This window comes from Phascolarctos cinereus, unplaced genomic scaffold, assembly GCF_003287225.1.
Source record: "Phascolarctos cinereus isolate Bilbo 61053 unplaced genomic scaffold, phaCin_HiC Scaffold_4;HRSCAF=312, whole genome shotgun sequence".
Classification (NCBI taxonomy): domain Eukaryota; kingdom Metazoa; phylum Chordata; class Mammalia; order Diprotodontia; family Phascolarctidae; genus Phascolarctos; species Phascolarctos cinereus.
Window position 1 is genome coordinate 668,402,321 of NW_027555847.1, and position 18,652 is coordinate 668,420,972.

The 18,652-nt window shown below is 46.4% G+C and overlaps 1 protein-coding gene across 1 annotated transcript in view; it reads left to right on the forward strand.

Moving 5' to 3' along the window:
- Positions 1–9,749: 9,749 nt before the first annotated feature.
- Positions 9,750–18,652, forward strand: part of YJEFN3 (YjeF N-terminal domain containing 3) — a 33,800-nt gene continuing 24,897 nt past the window's right edge. Inside the window, 1 exon segment of the mRNA XM_020969438.2 lies at positions 9,750–9,880. Coding sequence (XP_020825097.1) covers positions 9,825–9,880 — 56 coding nt within the window. The 5' untranslated portion in view covers positions 9,750–9,824.

Below are 18,652 nucleotides of genomic sequence, written 5' to 3' on the forward strand. Positions count from 1 at the left end.
GTTTATGTGTGGTGGGGAGAGGGAGGGGCTTATGTCCATCCAGCCTTGCTGTTATGGCGGAAACCCACACCTTCCCCGTCCTTCCCCCTGCATCAGGGACCATGTTTGCTCAATACTGGGGTCATCATTAATATTTCCCCCAGGTGAAACACAGCTCATGCTGGTGAATATCGGGTTGTGCTCCTCTCATTTTTGAGGGCAACAAAAGAGAGGTCTTCTCCCTACTCTGTCCCTCTGTGCTTCTTCCTGGCCTCCTGACTGCAGTGGGCTTCAAAGGAAGCTCTTTCAGTGTGTGTAAGGACTGTACTAAGCACCTCTGGCAATCTGGTTGATAGCCCTTAGTCCCTCAATCTTACCGTAAATAAAACTCTGCTGGGGCTAGAGTCCCTAGCCATGGCCCATGGGCTTACTGGCTACATGGCCTGATGCCCCATCCTTGTCCCATATGGAATTCTTGATCATAATCACAAATGGATTTCCCCATCACTGCCATCTTTACTTCCCTACCCCATGCATTGACCCAATTGTGCAGCTCCCCCCCCCGCCCCCGCCACCTGCTTTTGGAGAATATAGAGGTTGGATAACTTAGTTTTCCCCATCTCACTGCTGGGTCAGGGTTTGGGGGCTTCTGGCATCCTGCTGATAGGCTCTCTTATCTTTCTACACTAGGGATGATACGTTAGCAAGGGCTCTCTATGTCTGACCTTGTGACAACCTTTGTGAGGTGGGGACGGAGAGAAAAACTCTCTTTGTGTAAAGTGATCTTCCTTCACCCATCTTTGTGTGAGGTGATTGGTCACCTTCTTTTCTGGCTGGTTGGGGAAGGAGGGACCTGAGAGTTTCTTCTCTGCCCTCCCAGGTTTCTCCAGATCTAGTTGCCTTAGTTCTGTCTGAGGCAGCTACTGGCACCCCGGATGGTGGAATCAACGAGCTAGACATTTCTGGCCTGGAGCTTGGGCAGAGGAGAGGAGGCTGGACTAGCTTTAGAGCAGCCTGGGCCTTCAGCCTGCTTGACTTACATCACTTTGAAGGATACCCTCCTGTCTGCAGATCATCTGGGTCATGAGTGAGTCAGGCTATAAGGGCACCTCTTCATTTCACATTGGGACCGACAGGCTCAGAGAAGAAAGGTGACCTACCAAAGGCCACTTGGGGAGTTAGTGGCAGAGTTGGGACCTGGTCTTGGGTCTTTGGATGCCAAGTTCAGAGAGTTCCGCACAGCTGAGCCCTGCTTTCCTTCTGCAGTTACATCCCTTAACCTCCCAGTGGGCAGAAGGCTTCGTGGAAGCCAGGCCCCAGCAAAGACATTGCCTGGGTCATGGTTGGGAGCTGGGGCTCTGAATAGTCCATTCTCTGCCAGGAGAAGTCCAAGATAATATAATTTTCTTTCCCAAGGAAGCATAGCCTCTCCCCAAACTGTGAGAGGTTTGTGCTAGGGCAAGCTCTCAGTCTTTATTCACCATCAGAGAAGATGGTGCTCGGGGAAGTGAGGCATGGTGCAGGTGTTGAAGAAAGCCCACTATGTGGAGTTGTACCAGGAGATGCTCAAGAGCGAGTCTGATTTTGACCAAGAAGGAACTAGTGTCTGAAGTAGAAATGAGAGGAAGCTGGGAGAAATAGTTGGACACACCCCTTGACTTAGGGGGAGATCCAATTTCAGAGAGGTCAGAGAGAAGAGGGGTAGCAGTCAATGACCTGGGATTTTTCATTTAAGAGAGAAGGAAGCTCCCAACAAGGAAGTTTGACAGAAATAACTTCAGTAAGGATGTTTTAAAGGTGGAAACTGTTTCGAGGCTGATGTAGATACACAGGAAATTAACTCATCGACTTGGATTTTAAAAGGATATGTAGAAGACAAGCAAGGGGGCAGGTAAATGAGGATAAATTCAAATTAAATAAATGTTTAAGTGTTCGCTGTATACAAAGACAAAATCAAAAATAGTTCTTGCCCTCAGTGAGCTTTCAGAAAAGTGAAAGATGGTTTTGAGTCAGTCAGCAAATATTTATTGAGCACTTACTGCTGCTTTCAGGTTTTGGCATATGATAAGCAGCCCGTAAAATAAAATATAAAATATTAGTTAAAACTTAATAATTGATTAATTAAAAGTAAAACAGTTAAAGTTTGTTGACTGGCTGATAGAACATTGAGTGCTAGTGATAAAATGGAAAACAAAAACAGTCTGTCCTCAAGGAGCTAACATTCTAATGGACACACGTAAAGAAACAAGTACGTAATAATAATGATCATTATAATAGTTACGTATATATCATGCGTACACTGGTGCCAGGTATAGTGCTGAGTGCTTTACAATTGTTATCTCACTTGATCCTGAACAGTTCTAGGAGGATGGTGCCATTATTTCTCCCCATTTCACAATTATACAGGATGTATTCAGAGAAGATGGAAGGTGATCTCAGAAAGGAAAAGGACTAACACGTGGAGGTCCTGGGAAAAGGCCTCCTAGGAAGCCAAGGAATCTTAAGAGGTGGAGGTAAAAAGGGAGTAGCTTCCAGGCATGGGATAGCTAGTGCAAAGGAATGGGGCTAGGAGACGGCATGTGATGGGTGAGGAATTACAGGAAGGAGGCTAGTTGGGTTGGACTTTAATTTATCTAGGGTTAAAGTAAAAAATCTGGAGACATAGAAGGGGCTGGATTGCAAGGACTTTAGTCAAAGAGAGCTTTATGTTTGATGCTGGAGGTGGTAGGGAGTCATGGGAGCTTATTGAGTAGGAGAAATGATTAGAGCAGTGCTTCAGGAAAATCATTTTAGCAGCTGAGGAGGATAGATTGAGTGGACAGAGCAGTCTATTGTGCACTCAGACCACCAGCTTGTAAGAACTGAGATAAAGTCAAAGAAGGCAAAAGTGACGGGTTACAGGACCAAGCACTGACAGCTCTCCCAAGGGTCCCCTGGTCTGTTCAGTTCCCAAACTCAGCTGGCATTTTTTTTTTTGGTGGGGGCAATTGGGGTTAAGTGACTTGCCCAGAGTCACACAGCTAGTAAATGTTATGTGTCTGAGATGGGATTTGAACTCCAGTCCTCCTGACTCCAGGGCTGTGCTACCTAGTTGCCCCTACTCAGCTGGCATTCTGACTCGAGCTCTTGGGTAATCTGATCTTACCACCTGACTCTGCTGCCCCAAATGGGGAAATTGAGGTTCAAGTCAGATATAATGTCTGCATGACAGCCGTGAATATAGCCAGGCACTGAGTGGTCCTTGGGTTTCCAGCAGCCACTATTATGTCCCTGCTTGTAGCAGGGACCACTTCATTAGGTGGTTCCACTTCACATATGGGGGTGGAAGCCCATAAAAAAAGAGGCCTTCTTAGGGTGTGTGAAAAGATATTTTTGGGGGGGGCGGGGTAGTGGCCTGAGGAGGATTCACCTCGTAAAGTGTGTCATGGTTCTGAAAGAAAGTTGTCTGCAGCACTGAGTCTCAGAATTAGCTGATTCTGACACTGAATGCTAAACAGTTTCCTTAGAGTTAAAAAACTCAAAGAAGGAGCAGGACCAGTGCTTCTGATGGATAAAAGGCAGTGATAGATACTGTGAGGAGCATACAGAACCATTGAACCCCAGCTTTACTGTTGTTCTCTCAGCCAGTGAAAATGATCTCCGAATTGAGGTTCGGGCAAAAATGGATAGCAGTGGGGCAGCTAGGTGGCGCAATGGATGGAGCATCAGCCCTGGAGTTAGGAGGACCTGAGTTCAAATCTAGCTTCAGTGACTTTGCTTTGTGACTCTGGGCAATCATTTAACTCCAATTGCCTTACCAAAAAAAAAAAATAGAGTTGAAAATCAAAATGAGTGAGGAAATGATAAGAGGATAATTAGCTGCCTTCACTGATTTTAAGTCATCAGGCTGGCCCCAGAGTGTGGAAGCAACTGGTGGATGTGATTGCTAAGCAGCTGTGTCTAGTGATCTTCAGAAAATCATGGAGAACAGGAGGAAGGTGCTGCAGGCTCGGAAATGGGCAAATGTCCTAGTTTTCCAAAAGAAAAAGAAAAAGGAAGAAGGTGGAGCCCACAAATTATAGGCCAGTGGGTTTAGTTTCAATTCTTGGCAATGTTTGGAACATATGAAAGGGATGGTTTGCAAGCATTTAGAAAGGAAGCAGTTATTGGTAGATGCTAGCATCGCTTTGTTAAGAAAAGGTCATGCCAGAATAGGCTCATTTCCTTTTCTGACAAGATTATCAACTTTTGGTACATGAGGGGAATGCTGGATGGCAAGGACCCTTAGATTTTGTTTGTGTGTGTGTGTGTGTTTTCATGTTTAAAGTTCTATTGATGTGTTTTGTTTTTACATGTCAAACATTTCCAGGTTGCTCCCACTCTGTAAGAGGTCTCTTGTAACCAAGTAAGACAATTAAGCCGAACTAACAATACAGTGACCTCATTTGAAAATGAATACAGCATTCTACATCTGTAGCACCATCCCCCTGTTTTAAGTGTTTTAAAAAAATTAACAGACCTCTGTTTTCTCTCCCTCCCACCACTAACCCCATTAAAAAAGGGAAAAAAAATCATCACTCATGACAAATATACCCGGTCAAGGAGAAGATCCCCTCGTTGACTTCATACAAAAATATCCATGTCAAATTCTGCGCCCTGAATGTGCTGTCAGGAGGGAGATGGTATGTTTCATCATCAGCCCTCTGGAGTCACGTATGGCCATTGTATTGATCCTGGCTCTTACAACTCAAAAAAAAGGTTTTTAATCGGCCAGAATCTGCTCTCTCCTCCTCCTTCTCCTCCCTCCCCCTGATTAAGAACACAAGAAAGCCCATTATAAGTATGTATAATCAATCACAACAGATTTGCACACTGGTCGTGTCCAAGAAAGGTTTGTCTTCTTATGTATTCTGAATCTTTGACCTCTGTCAGGAGGTGGGTAGAATATTTCTTTACTCCTCTGGAGTCAAACACACGTCACATTCATGTACCAGAACTTGTTTAACCATTCCCCAATTTATGGACACCCCCTCAGATTCTTATTTTTTGCCACTCCCAAAAGCTATAAATATCTTTGTACATCCTTAGAGTCTATTTTGTGAGGATTAATCCCTTCCTTAATGCATCCTTCCTCTAATTCTACCTCTCCTTTTTTCCCCTTTCCCCTCCTTTTTTTTCCCCTGTGATTTTTTTTTTTAATTTTGCCATCAGGATTTGGTCTGGTGCATTTTCTTTTTTTTTTCCTTTTTTAAAAAATTTTCCCCCTTTGGGCAATTGGGGTTAAGTGACTTGCCCGGGGTCACACAGCTAGTAATTGTCAAGTGTTTGGTCTGAGGTTGGATTTGAACTCAGGTCCTCCTGACTTCAGGGCCTTTGCTTTATCCGCTGTACCAATTAGCTTCCCCTTTTTGGTACGTTTTCTAGATCCTGGTTTGGAGGAATTGGGGGAGGGGGGGGACAGGGCGGAGAAGTAGTTCCAGCACTGCTTCCTGCTGTCTTGGTTCTGCCCCCATCTCTGGATTTTAGCAAAGCATTTGGTAGAGATAGTCTTGTGGATGAGATAGAGAAATATGGGTTAGATAATGGTAGATTTGGGATTGGTTGAATGACCAGACGCAGTGTGGTCATTAAGGGGTTGATGTAAACTTAGAGGGAGGACTTTCAGTATTAAATGTCTCAGGAGTGTGTCCTTGCCTTTGTCCCTTTCAACTTTTTTTTCTTCAATCAATGATTGAATGAAACCATAGGGGGAATGCTTAACAAATTTACAGATACCAGTAAAGATAGCTAATATGTTAGGATCCAAAATAATCTCAGTAGTCTAGAATGTTGGGCCACATGTCAGGAAAACCCAGAAGGAAGAGAGTATCAAGGGGGAGAGGGTGGTAAACAGTGTCCTTTGCAGCAGAAAGGTGGAGAAGGATTAGGACTGAGAAAAGACCATTAGCTTTGGCAATTAAGAGCTTAGTGACTTTGGAGAGAGAAGTTTCAGTTTAATGTTAAGGCATTAATGATCATTATTGCAAGGGGCTGAGTGAGTGAAAGAAGAGCAGTGAGTGTAGACAGTTTTCTCAAGGAGTTTGGCTGAGAAAGGGAGGAGAGATAGGTTTCTTTCCAACTCTTAAGATACTGTGATTATAAATGCAATGATTTCACTGGTGGAGTGAAAAAATGCTGAATTTGGAAGTCAGAAGACATTGGTTCTAGTGCCAATTGGATGTGTGGCCTTGAGCATTCATTTCTCTCTGAGTCTCAGTTTCCTCATTAGGATTTGGGCTAGATGACCTCATTTGTTTCAGCTCAGAAGGGCTGGTTCTAGTTCTGGCTTGGCTGCTGTGACTTGTGAGACCTCAGGAAATCACTTCACCTCTCTGGTCTTCAATTGTCTCATCTGTAAAATGGATGGAGGTAGGAGGCAGGCCCAGATAATCTCTTAAAGACCCTTCTGCCTCTAGGATCTTTCAACTCTGAGGCCTCACCTTGGTGCTGCTCTCTTTGAAACTGCCAGCAGTGGCTGGTTTTCCCTGAAGCCCCTGTTCATCAGACCCCTCATCCTCTTCAATTACTACCACCTGGCTCTCTGAGCTTTCCCCTGGAACAGCTTCCACATACATGCTTGACCCCCCTCCCCCAGTCTCCTTGCAAGTTCTGGGAGCATCTGACCCCAAACTTATCAATTTGTCTAGCGCTTCTTTCCTGAGCTGGTAGCTTATTCTAGGAACACTCCCTACCTCAGAGGTGGGTAAAGCTACTTACAATGACCATGCCTTCACCTCATGTCTTCTTTGTGTCCTCCCCATGCTCTGTTCTTTGCCCCGTAACCAAATTTCCCTAGGATGGAGTCCTGCCTGGCTTCCATCATTTTCCCAGGGAGAGGTGTACTGGCCTGAACTACAGTGCCTAGGGCTCTCCTCTGGAATACTTGTCACAACAGTCCTCTGCTTAGCCTACTCCTTAGTGCCCTCTCCTGGGGCACTTGCCTTGGTGCCATGTCTGCTTGGCCTGCCATCTTTCTTTATCCTGGTGCCAGATGCTCCTAACACTCTAGATTTCCTCTTAATATTATTGCTGGGACCTTCCCTGGCATTTCTTGCACTTACCTGCTGGTATCAGACAACGGCTCCCAAACCTCTGGTACTGACATTTTCCACATTTACCCCGTTCATATTTCCCTTTGTTATCTAGCTGTGAAGCACCAGTGGTTTTGATGTCCCTTCCCTAGAAAATGGCTCTCTTTCTCACTGCCGTGACCTTTGGCAATCCCATTGGGCTTTGCAGACTATTTTTAAAAACTTGAAAGGCTGCCATGGAAAAAGGGTAATTAGGTTTGTTTGCTGGGTCTTAGTGGGCAGAACTTGGACCAATAGGGGAAGTTAAAAGGGAGGTATATCGAATCTCAGTATGGAAAAATCTTCCTAATAATGATGTCCTAAAGTGAAAGAGCTCTCTGTTACTGAAGATGGTTGCACAGAGAGTGGAGGAGCACTTGCTAGGTATATTGTGAAGAGAGGGTTCCTACTTCAAGTTCAAAGATTGAACTAGATGGAAAGTGACTTGGAATCAGAGGATCTGGGTTCAAATTCTGGAAACAAATCATTTTATGGGATTTTATGTTCTGTGAAGTTTGGATTCAGTCAAAGGGCCACACTGAAGGTTCCCCACTCCTGACCTACATGATTTCAGAAGGCCTGTTCAGCCCTGAAGAAGCTATGGATAAATTGGGAAACTTGCATTTGAATTTCATTACTGCCTTTTACTGATTTTCTAATCACAGCGCTGGCTGTGTAATGTCTTTGAGCTTCAGTAAATTTACTCTTGTAAATGGAGAGAGTATTTACCTCACAGGTTTTCTGGATGATCAAATGAAGTCGTTTAAGCCCCAGAATGCTACATAAAAGTCAGAAATGATTACCTGTAAAATGTGGGTCATAGTTCAATCCACACCTCTTAGGTTTGTGGGTCAAATGCTTTGTAAATGTTAAAACATGGAAATGCAAGTCTCAGGACCTATGGTAAGGATAAAGTAACTCATATTTCTATGGCCCTCTAAAGTTTGCCAAAGCACTTTTCTCACAACAACCCTGTGAAATAAAAATAAAGATTATTACCCCTATTTTGTAGAGAAGGAAACTGAGGCCCAAAGTTGGGAGAGTGACTTGCTCAGAATCACACAGCTAGTGTCAGCTCCAAGGCCAGATCCCAAAGCCTTTTCACTGTATAACTCAGCATAGGCAACAGAAGGGTGACACTTCTCAAGGATCACTTCTCTTAATCCCTTCACCTTTTCCCCCACGCCCTGCATGCACCTGGTGTGCTGGGAAGACAAGGGAAAATGTGGTATTTGCTCTTGGTGGTCTCTTATGAGACGAGACTCGGGCACAGAGCAGACACCTGCTAAAAAAATTTAAAAAAGCCCAAACCACTAATTTCTAGGGAGCTGTTGTGTGGGGCAGATTGTCAATGCTGCTAACCTTTGGAAAGGGCTGGTGTGGGGGAAGAAGGACCTGGCCTCTGGTTGTGGGAAGAAGGGTGAGGTGAGTATGTGCTAAAGACTCAGATTGAGTCGTGCCACACTCAGAATAGGGACTAGCTCACTATTTCAGGAAGACCTCAGCAGCTGTGCTTCACTTCTCATTCTATGCCGCTGTCTTGACAGCTCCTTGCCCCTATACTGGCCATCCTTGTAACTTCTTGGGTCAAAGTGCCCCTCACTGGCACCATTCCCCTATGTGTGTAGTCCACCGAATTAGAATGTAAGCTTCTTGAGGGCAGATAGCGTCGTTGCCTTTGTATTTTGTACCCTCACCTTAGCACAGTGCTGGGCACCTAGCAAGCTTTTAATGCTTTTTATTTTAATTCGTGAAGCCAGCGCTGAGTTCTGGATTCTGCCACAGAGTAGCCACAGAACCTTGGGCAAGTCTCCCTAACCTCTTCAAGCCTCGGTTGTGTAAAATGAGACGGTAGTATCCACCTCGAGGAGTTTTCGGGAAATACTCTGTATTCCTTAAAATGCTATAGGGATAAGTTATTATTGCAGATTTCTGACTTGTCCCTGAGCTGACCAGATACCCCTGCTCAGCTCAGCCCTGTAGACAGACGGTGGTAAAAGCTCATTCCATCTAGTGAAAAGTAGTGAGTGTATTGTGAAGAGACCAGGCGGGAGGGCTGGGCTGGGATGGGGGAAGGTGGTCCCTCGGGGAGGTTCATAGGTAAGGTCCCTCTCCTTCAGGCTTCTGATCAGACTCTCCCTTCTGAGTCCAGGGTCCCGGATGAGGTCGCGGAAGCCAAACTGGATATGGGGCGCTGTGATCGCCCCACTCCCCTACCCGGAATGATAGATTGGGAGCTAGCATCTTTTTGTGGGTGGAGGATTGGGAGCGGGGCGGCCGAAATTGGGGGAGGAGCAGACCTGCTTGGGATACCGGTCTCTAGGGGCCCTTCTCTTCCTTTGCAGCTGAGCTTCCCCATCTACGCGGCCCATGTTGGAAGCCCCGGGTTCGGGTCGGATAGAGCCTGGCCCAGCGGCCCTCGGGTTAGCTAGAGCATCTCCATTCACAAGGCTGCCGCCGCTGGCGCCGAGAAAGGGTTAAAGAGCTCTGGGCTTCGCTATTGGGAGCGGAGGTTCCGCTCCTTCGCCCCGAGCCAATCGCCAGGCTCTCCGAAGCGGCGGCTGCCTCCTGACTGGCTGGGCCACCTGCCCCGTCGGGGCCGGAGTAACGCGTTGCGGGGGGTGCAGTTGCCCGCGCCCCGAGAAAGAGAGGGAGGGGCGGGAGGGGAGGATAAAAGGAGGTGGCGGCTGCTGCGGGGCCTCGCACACTGCTCCAGCGGCTCAAGCAGAGCGCACACTGTTCTCTCGACCCTGCAGCATGAGTGGCCCCGCAGCCTCCGAGGAGCGGCAGCCCGAGCTCCCCAGGTTCCTCAGGTGAGTGATGCCCATGGGAAGGGATGGGGGCGGGGAGCGAGCGCAGGTTGTCAGTGCCCAGCCCCGGCTGGACGCGGCACCAGCAGGGCCTTGAACACCGCGGGAACTTCTTCGGCTCCTACCCTGGAAAGATCGAGGGGTCTTCCAATGCCTGGGCGCAGTGATCAGAAAGAGTCCTCCCGGGAGGAGGCATAGGGCCCCACGGACCTCGACCATCTGTTGGGGTACGTGAGGAAAATTGAAACTCCTGGTTCCTGGAGAGCTAAGGGGTGGTCTCCCTCAGTCAAGCCCCCAGGGAGCGCCTTTGCACAAGGCTAGGTGGGGGGGGTGGGGGTGGTTAGAGAGGATCTGTCCCTAGCTGACACAAGTGGCTGCTCATTCTGACAGCTTCCGTCAGGGAGAATTAGGAGAGTGCCCTGGACCATCCCCTGATTAGGGGCTGTGGTTTGGGGCTCCCTCCCGCTGCTCTAGTTTGGCCACTGCAAGGGCGTCGAACTCCCCGTTTCATCACTGTCCCCCGGTGACTGTCCTAGTTTTCTCTTTCAGCCGCTCCTCTGCCCACTTACTAGCCCCTACCCTTCCCCAGAGGGGATCCTACCAGAGGGGATTCTATTCTCTCCTGAAGACCAACCTCCTCCTTACCCTTCTGCCCAGGGCTTTTTGGTTTGCTGTGACTTGGGGGTCCCTCCTCCTGTTCTCTCTCAGCTCCCTCCTTCCACAATCCTCACCCGTTTCCCGGGAAACTGCTATTGCTACTGTCTCTCAGGTCCCAGCCCCCTGGTGCTTCTTAGTAGGGGAGTGAGGGATCCTATCCCTGACAACTTCCTGATCTCCCTGGGGCCTGCACCTCAGGGTGGTATTGGTAGCCACACTTGAGCCTTGCTAGGCCACAGTTTTCCCCAGGATACAGGGTTAGAGCCCTTGGAACAGTGATTATTGAGAGCTCTCCCCAAGGGCCTCCTAGCCTCCTCACTAGGGTTACAGGTCGCTCCCTCAAGCCTTATTGCAGCACAGACTGAGACAAGGAGGTCTTGCAGCTGGTGGAAGTTGTCTAGCCTATTAGATGGAGGGTGAGTCTAGAAACAGATTTTAAGAGTAGGAAAGGAATAGCAAGAGAAAGGGACCCTGATCCAGATACCTGCCCTATCACCCCAGTCAACTGTGGTGAGGGAGGTGGAAGCTGACAAAGGCACAGAAATTATTTCTTTGAGCTCCCCCCCTTTCCCTTGATGAACCAGAGACAGAATGTGGGATTGACTATTCGTCAGCTTTCAGTTAGGCACCTTTCTTTCCCACAGTCCCTCCCCCTCTTCTCTCTTTCCCTCCAACAAGAAGCCTCCCAGGCACGTAGCACCAAGAAGTCCTGACTTCTGGCTTTTCTGCTTTTTTTCGCCTTTTTCCAGGTGATATCTGCCTTTTCTTTGAGTCCCCTGCCTGGGGAACACAGTGCCTGGAACATAGCACTTAATAAATGTTTGTTGGTTGACTGATATACAGGAGGATGTAAAGGTGACCCAGACAATCAGCTCAACTTCAGTTAGTTACTTTCTTTCTCTAGGCCTCAGTTTCCTACTCTGTAGAATGAGAGGATTAGTCTGGTCTCCAAGTTCCCTTCCTGTTTTAACATTCCATGATCCTATAAGCTAAATAGGTGTTGTGAGAAGGAAGCTGGGACAAAGCCCAGGGTGTGGGAGAAGGGAGTGGCAAAGGAGTCTTCTTAGACTAGAAGTTGCTGACCACATGCACCCATAGTGGGTGGGGAGCTGTCCAGGTGGGGAGGTCCTGATGACTGTGACCCATGACCCGTATGCCTTACACTGATGTCCGTTTATATCCTTGCTCTGTCCTCATTGGAGCACTTTGGAAGCTTCTAGAAAGGAATCAGAAAACCCGAGATCAGGTCTTGCCCCTTTTTACATTACCCTCATTACATTATATTACATTACCCTCATTACATTAGCTGAGTTGCCTCGTTTGTTAAGTGAGCGTGATTCTCTACACTTCCTGCATCACATAGCTGTTGTGAGGATCACACACCAGAAGTGAATGGTTCTGGTGTGTGGTCCTGAAACCTACTTTCATGTTCTTTGTCTGCAGAAAAGCTTCGGGAATAATAATAATAACAATAACAAATAACCATATGGGGCTTTCAGGTTTGCAAAAGCCCCTTTACATATATTATCTCATTTGATTTTCACAACCCTGCAAGGTAGGTACTATGCTTATCCCCATTTTACAGATGGGGGAACTGGCTGAGAGAAGTTAAGTAACTTGCCCAGGGTCACATGGCTAAGTGTCTGAGGAAGGATTTGAACTCAGGTCTCCCTGAATCCAAGTGCCACCTATGGGTCTGGAGTGAGGGGGTGGAGACATAGAGCTTGGGTCTGAGATAAATATAAGAGCTAGTCTTTCAGAGATTAGCTGATGGGGCTGGCCTTAACACTCCAAGACAGGAACTTGGAGAGATGTCTCCTAAAGTGGAGGTGGGTAATTCTGGCCTTCTGAACTCCCTGGTAAGCTGACCCACCTCTCTATCATGTGTTGAAGAGATCATGGGATCATAACTCTAGGATTGGAAAGGACCTCTCCAGCTCTCTCATTTTGCGGATGAGGAAATTGAAGTCCATAGAGGTTCAATCACTTGCCCAAGGTCACACAGTAATAAGCATCAGAGGCAAGATTTGAACTTGGATTCTCTGATCAGGGCTTCTGCTCTTGTAGCACTGGTGGGGTAGAAAGGCTCAGGCAGGGGGTAGGGTTCAGGTACTGTGGTAAGGGCTTTTTAATGGGATCTCCTTCCTTGAGGGAGCAGAGTTGGGAATGGAATTCCCAGCCCCCTCCCCACCCTCACTTCCAGCCTCCCTCTCCCCAGTGTAGGTTGAGTAGCAGCCCCCACCTGTAGTTATTTCTAGGGCTGGTGACGTGTGCTGTGAGGCTTCATTGTCTCCTGCTCCCTAGGAGCTCCCGCCTCTGCCTCCCCCACAATTTCCTACCTTCCTCTCCTAAGGTTCTGGAGCACGTGCCCCTTTGCCACCACTAAAACTTAATCCTTACTCTCTAACTGCAGGAGGGCTGGAGTCAGTGAGTTCCCAAGTCATAGATCATCAGTCGGGACAGCTGAGGAAATAGAACCCAGTGTCAGGATCCGGCTGGGGCCACAGGCTGGGGATGGTTAGGCTTGCTTTGGGGATAAGGGGTGGTTGCCGTTGGGGATGGTCAGAGTTGGGCTGGAGGGGGTGGAATAAGAAACAGGGAGAAGGCTTCCTCCAAGGTCTCCCAGTGAGCCAGGAAGGAACAGGAATCAAGGTATCCTGACCCCCAACTCTGTGCCTTTCCACAGGCTGCCCCCTATACTGGGATCGCTCACTTCTGCTTCCTGGCTTCCCTCGATGCCTTCAAGTCTTAGCTAAAATCCCACCTTCTGCAAGAAGTGTTTCCTTGTCCCTGAATGCTCTCAACGCCAGTGCCGTCCCTCTGAGATTACCTCCATTTTGCCCCATACATAGCTTGTCCATTTATGATTATTTGCATGTTGAGACTTAGAACATGAGCTCTTTGAAGGCAGGGTCTGTTCTTTTGCCTTTCTTTGGATCTCCGGCATGAAGCATAGTGCTTGGCACGTAGTAGGTGCTTAATAAATGCTTGTTGACTGACTCCCAGGCTAGTGCTTTTCGAGTACCATCAGCCACATCCCTTCCTCCACTCCACTCCATGGTTCCCTGTGAGTGCTTTAATTACCACTTAAGCAGGGAAATGATTCCCAAATTGGCTGGGGGAAGAGCTGGCGAGATGGTACTGTCTCCTGTCGGCCTGCTCCTCCCTTCCTTTTGTTCCCCCAGAGAGTGGAACTTTTGGGAACAAAGTGAGGGGAGGGGAAGGGAGGCAGGAGCAAACAACTGCTTTCAGCTCCCTCAATTTCCATCACCCCGCTTTCTGATTCCTCCAGCCTAAATTCTGAGGGAGTTTGGGATAGGTGGGATGATTAAGTGGCAACATGTTGGAAAGGTGATTCTTCTTGCTGCACCTGCTGACGTTGGCTGCCTTCTAAAGAAGCCCACCAGGAAGGGGGTTGGGACCTTGCCTGTTCTCCTTTCCTTCTTTCTGCTTTCCAAGTTCAAGGGTCAGTGATCCTCTCTTCCTTGGCAACCTCAGCCATGCCTATGACTTTAGCTATTCCTTACTGGGTAGATGGTTCCCTGATGTTTTTTTTAAGTGTCTGTTTTGGATTTCCGATTTCCTGCTGGACATCTCTTGAAAGCACCACCTCACATTTGGTTTGGTTTAGGGCCATAGATTTAGAGCTGGAATCAACCTGAGAGGTCACCTCGTCCAACCTCCTTATTTTATATGTGAGGAAAATGAGGCCTAGAGTGATGAAGTGACTTGTCCAATTAGTTTAGTAAGTGGAACAGCCAAGATTCAAACTCAGCTCCTCAGGCTGTAAATCCAGCGTTTGTGATTCCTCCACACGCTCTAAATTGAGTTCTACATCACCCCTCCCCAACTTCTATCAAATCTGCCCCTCTTCCCCAGTTCCCTGTTTCAGATGACATCACCTTCCTCCCCGTTACTCAGGTTCAGAACCTCAGTCATTCTGAAATCTTCCTTTGTCTTCACCCCCTCACACCCAATCATCTGCTAAGTCTTGCTGATTCCACCCTTACAAAAAAAAAAACCAAAACCCAAACAAAACCATTCTTGCATCTGTCCCCTCTGCTTAGCACAAGCATTCTCTCATTCAGGGATTCGTGTAGTAGCCACCTAATTGATAACCCTGTTTCCAGTCACTTTACCTCCAATCTCCTCTAACAGTCCATTCTGGAGCACTTCTTTCTAAGTGTCAGGAAATTCTTCCTTATTTTAAGCCAACATTTGCCTCCTTATGACTCCTTCTGGTCCGCCCCTGCCCCTCCCCACCCCCACCCCCATGGGCTGTAGTCCTCTCTGGAGCCAAGCAGAATAAATTGAATCCCTCTTCCCCTCTCCCCCACACCAACAGCCACAAGTCTGTTGGCAGGGAATGTTAGGAAGGACATTGAATTTACGAGCAATGTGGATGGGGACAAGTCACTTCTCCTATTTAGGCCTCGGTTTCCCTCCTTTGTAAAATGGGCAGAATCATTGTTGCTGTGTTTCCCTTTCAGGGCTGTTGGGAAGATCCAATGAAAGCTAATGGAATGAGAGTCACTGTATAAATGTCAAGCATTGTAGACCTTGGAGCTATTAGTGGTCATTATTAATCTCTTCTGACCCTTGGCTGCCCAAAGCACTTAGTTCTCAATTGGGGAGCCCCCACCATCCCAGACATTACTGCCTCTTAACCTTAGAAAGACAGATTCAAGATACAGGTCTACCCAGGAAAAGCTTTTCCTCATAGGGTCTCTTTCAGTTCCAAGGGTCTTTTTGGGATGAGAGTCAAGGGGAAGGAAAGGTTGGACCCAGTTGTAAATCAACTGGAAACTTGTACTGTTTCTTTAGGAGCCAATTCCCAGTGGGAATTCTAATCACTATAGAGAAAATGGACCTGTTCTACTGCCCATTCTCTTTACTTCCATTTGTCTTCGCCTTTTTCCCCTACCCTATGCTGGTCTGCTGCTCAGACCCTGAGAGCCCCTTCCAACCCACTTGGGGAGAGGGAAAGACAGAGAGCATTAGGATGTGGTCAGCAAAATTTATCTTTTGCTTCTATTGCGTCTTTTTTCAATGGCGCCACGGTGGTGAGCTAGCCCGGGTGTGCTGCCAATGCTTCCTACTTTCCCCCTTTCTCCTCCATGACCTTTAGCACCTAGGTCCAAGTCTAACAGCTACTGGATGTTAGAACGTCAACTTCAGAGTCTCGGAGGGATGGAAAGAACAGACCCAAAGTCACATAGGTTGTAGTGGGAAGTAGAATTTTACAGCTAGGAGGGGATTATCCAAATCTTTAATTTTATAGATGAAACCCTTAGGTGATAGAATCAGAACCCTCAGAGCAGGGGTTCTTAAGCCTTTTTTTTGTGTGTGTCTTAGACCCCTTTGACAGTGTGGTAAAGCCTGTGGATGTCTTAGAATCATGGCTTTAAATGCATAAAATAAAATACATAGGATTACAAAGAAAACCAATCATGTTGAGATACAGTTATCTATCTATCTATCTATCTATCTATCTATCTATCTATCTATCTATCTATCTATCTATCTATCTATCTATCTATCTATGTGTATATATATATCCCTCAAATTCATGGGCCCCAGGTTAAGAACCCTTGCTAAAGGTAGTCTAGTTCACTTCCCTCATTTCACAGATGGAAAAACTGAGAGTTGGATAAGGGAGGTGACTTGTCCATAATCATACATTGAGTTGGGACAGAGCTGGGAGGCTGGTTTATGATTACTGACAAATGGGATTTTCATTGTCCTGGGTGGGATGGGCACAAGATGAGCCCAAGAGCTGGTCCTTGGGGTCCAGCCAATGCCACACAGCTGCTGCCAATCCCCTTAATTAGCCAGGCTGGAAATGAATAATGTACAAATGACCCCTTTCAGACTCTGGAGAACAAGGGGTGCTGACTGATGAAAAAAAATCTAACCTACTATTATCATGGGGGAAGAACGTGCTCTTCCCCCTCCCTCCCACTGTGACCACCCACCCTTCCCCCACCCTGTTTGGGAATAGGGCGTTATTCCATGGACCAGTCACCTATCCAAGGCTGGAAGCCTTGGTCTCCATCCTCCCATTCCTTCACAGAACCTCAGAGTTGGATGGGAGCTCAGAGGCCATCTGGTCCAAGCTGTACCTGAACAAGAAATCCCTTTTCATATTCCCAATAAGAACATTTCCCACCACTTCCTGAATATCTCTAGGGAAGTAGAACTTATGGTGGGTTCTGGGGATACAAAATACACAAATGAGACAGCTGTCACTATCCTCAATCAGATTACATCCTAATAGGAGGAGGCAACAGTTCATAAAGAGGAGTGGGGTCCAAGGAGGAGGTGGAAAATGAGAGGAGTGGTAGGTGACTGAGAGGGATGGGCATGTGGCAAGAGGTCAGGCAGTCCCAGGTTTCCTGGTGATTGACTGGATTGATTGCATGAGTTGTCTCCATGGTCTAGGGACAGCTAGATATGGTAAGTTGCAGGAGTTTATACTCATTCACCTATCAGGACAGATAAGATTCTGGGCTGAGTTCTAAAGCTGAATGGTTCATCCGCAGGAGGGGGCGCAGCATGGTCTCTGGAATCTGTAGTGGAAGGTGGTGCTCTATGTCAGGGGCACCACAATATGCCCTTTCACTCAAGTTCCTTGGCTGGGAATCTTCCTCTGTACTCTTGCTCTCTATGTCCAATCATTTGCCAGGTTTGGTTTATTCTACCTGCACAATATTTCCCACATTCCACCCTTATTTCCACTTCTTTCCAATGGTGTATTTTGTTTTATATCACCAAGATTTTCCTTTGTATCCCTTCTCCTCCTCCATCCTGTCCCTTCCCTATCCTAGAGAGCCACTTCTTATAACAAAAAATGTTTTTAGAAGAGGAAGAACAGATAAAAAAACTAACTCATTGAGAAAACCTGATATTATATACAATGTTCTATACTTGTAGACCTCCCTCCCTCACTCTGTCCCCAACCTCTGCAAAGGAGCAAGGAAGGTATCTTTTTTTCATTCTTTTAAAAAATAATATTTATTTTATATTATTTAAATATCATATTTAAATATATTTTCCCTCAATTATATGTAAAGACAATTTTTAACATTCATTTAAAACTTTTTTTGAGTTCCAAATTTCCCTCTTCCTCTCTTACTTCCCCCCTCCCTGAGATAGTGAGCAATTTGTTATAGGCTGTACATATTCAATCGTCCAAAATATATTGAAGGTATCTTTTCACATCTCATCTTTGGGATCAAGTGAATTCTGTCTTTTCACAATATTCTGTTTTGATTGATTTGTGGTGATTATTCTGTCCATTGATATTATTGGAGTCGTTGTACTTACTGCTTTTCTGATTCTGCTTACTTCACTTTGTGTTAATTCATATAAATCTTCTGAAGCTTCTATGTATTTCTCATGTTTGTCATTTCTTATAGCACACTAACATCCCCATATCATCATTTGTTTAGCTGTTCTCCAACCAATGGGCATCACCTTGTTTCCAGCTCTCTGCTACCACAGAAAGTGCTGCTATAAATATTTTGGTGTATATGGAGCCATTCTTTTTGTTAATGATCTCCTTGGGGTAAATGAGTCAAAGCACATGGGTGTTTTAGTGCCTTTATTTGCATAATTCCAAATTGCTTTCCAAAATGGTTGTACCAATTCACAGCTGCACCAATAATGCCTGAGTATGCCTGTCTTTTCATAAACCTTCCGACATTGGCTATATACATTTTGGTCATCTTTGCCAGTTTTCTAGGTGTGAAGTGAAAGCTCAGGGTTGTTTTTTGCATTTCTCTTATTAGTAACTTGAAGCATTCTTTCATGTGTTTATTAATAGCTTGCAATTATTTTTTTGAGAACTGTTCATATCCCTTAACTACTTCTTTATTGAGGAATAACTTATATACAGTAACGTTCTAATAGGTCTCCCCACCTCAAGTTTCTTCTCACTCTAATTATCTCCACACAGCTGCTGGGGTGATATTCCTAAAATACAGGTTTGAGCCTGGAGTCAAGAGGACCTGAATTCAAATCTCGGCTTAGTTGTGTGACTTAACTTAGATTGGCAAGCCACTTAACCTAGATTGCCTCACCAAAAAAAAAAAAAAAAAGAAAAAATGAAAAAAGAAA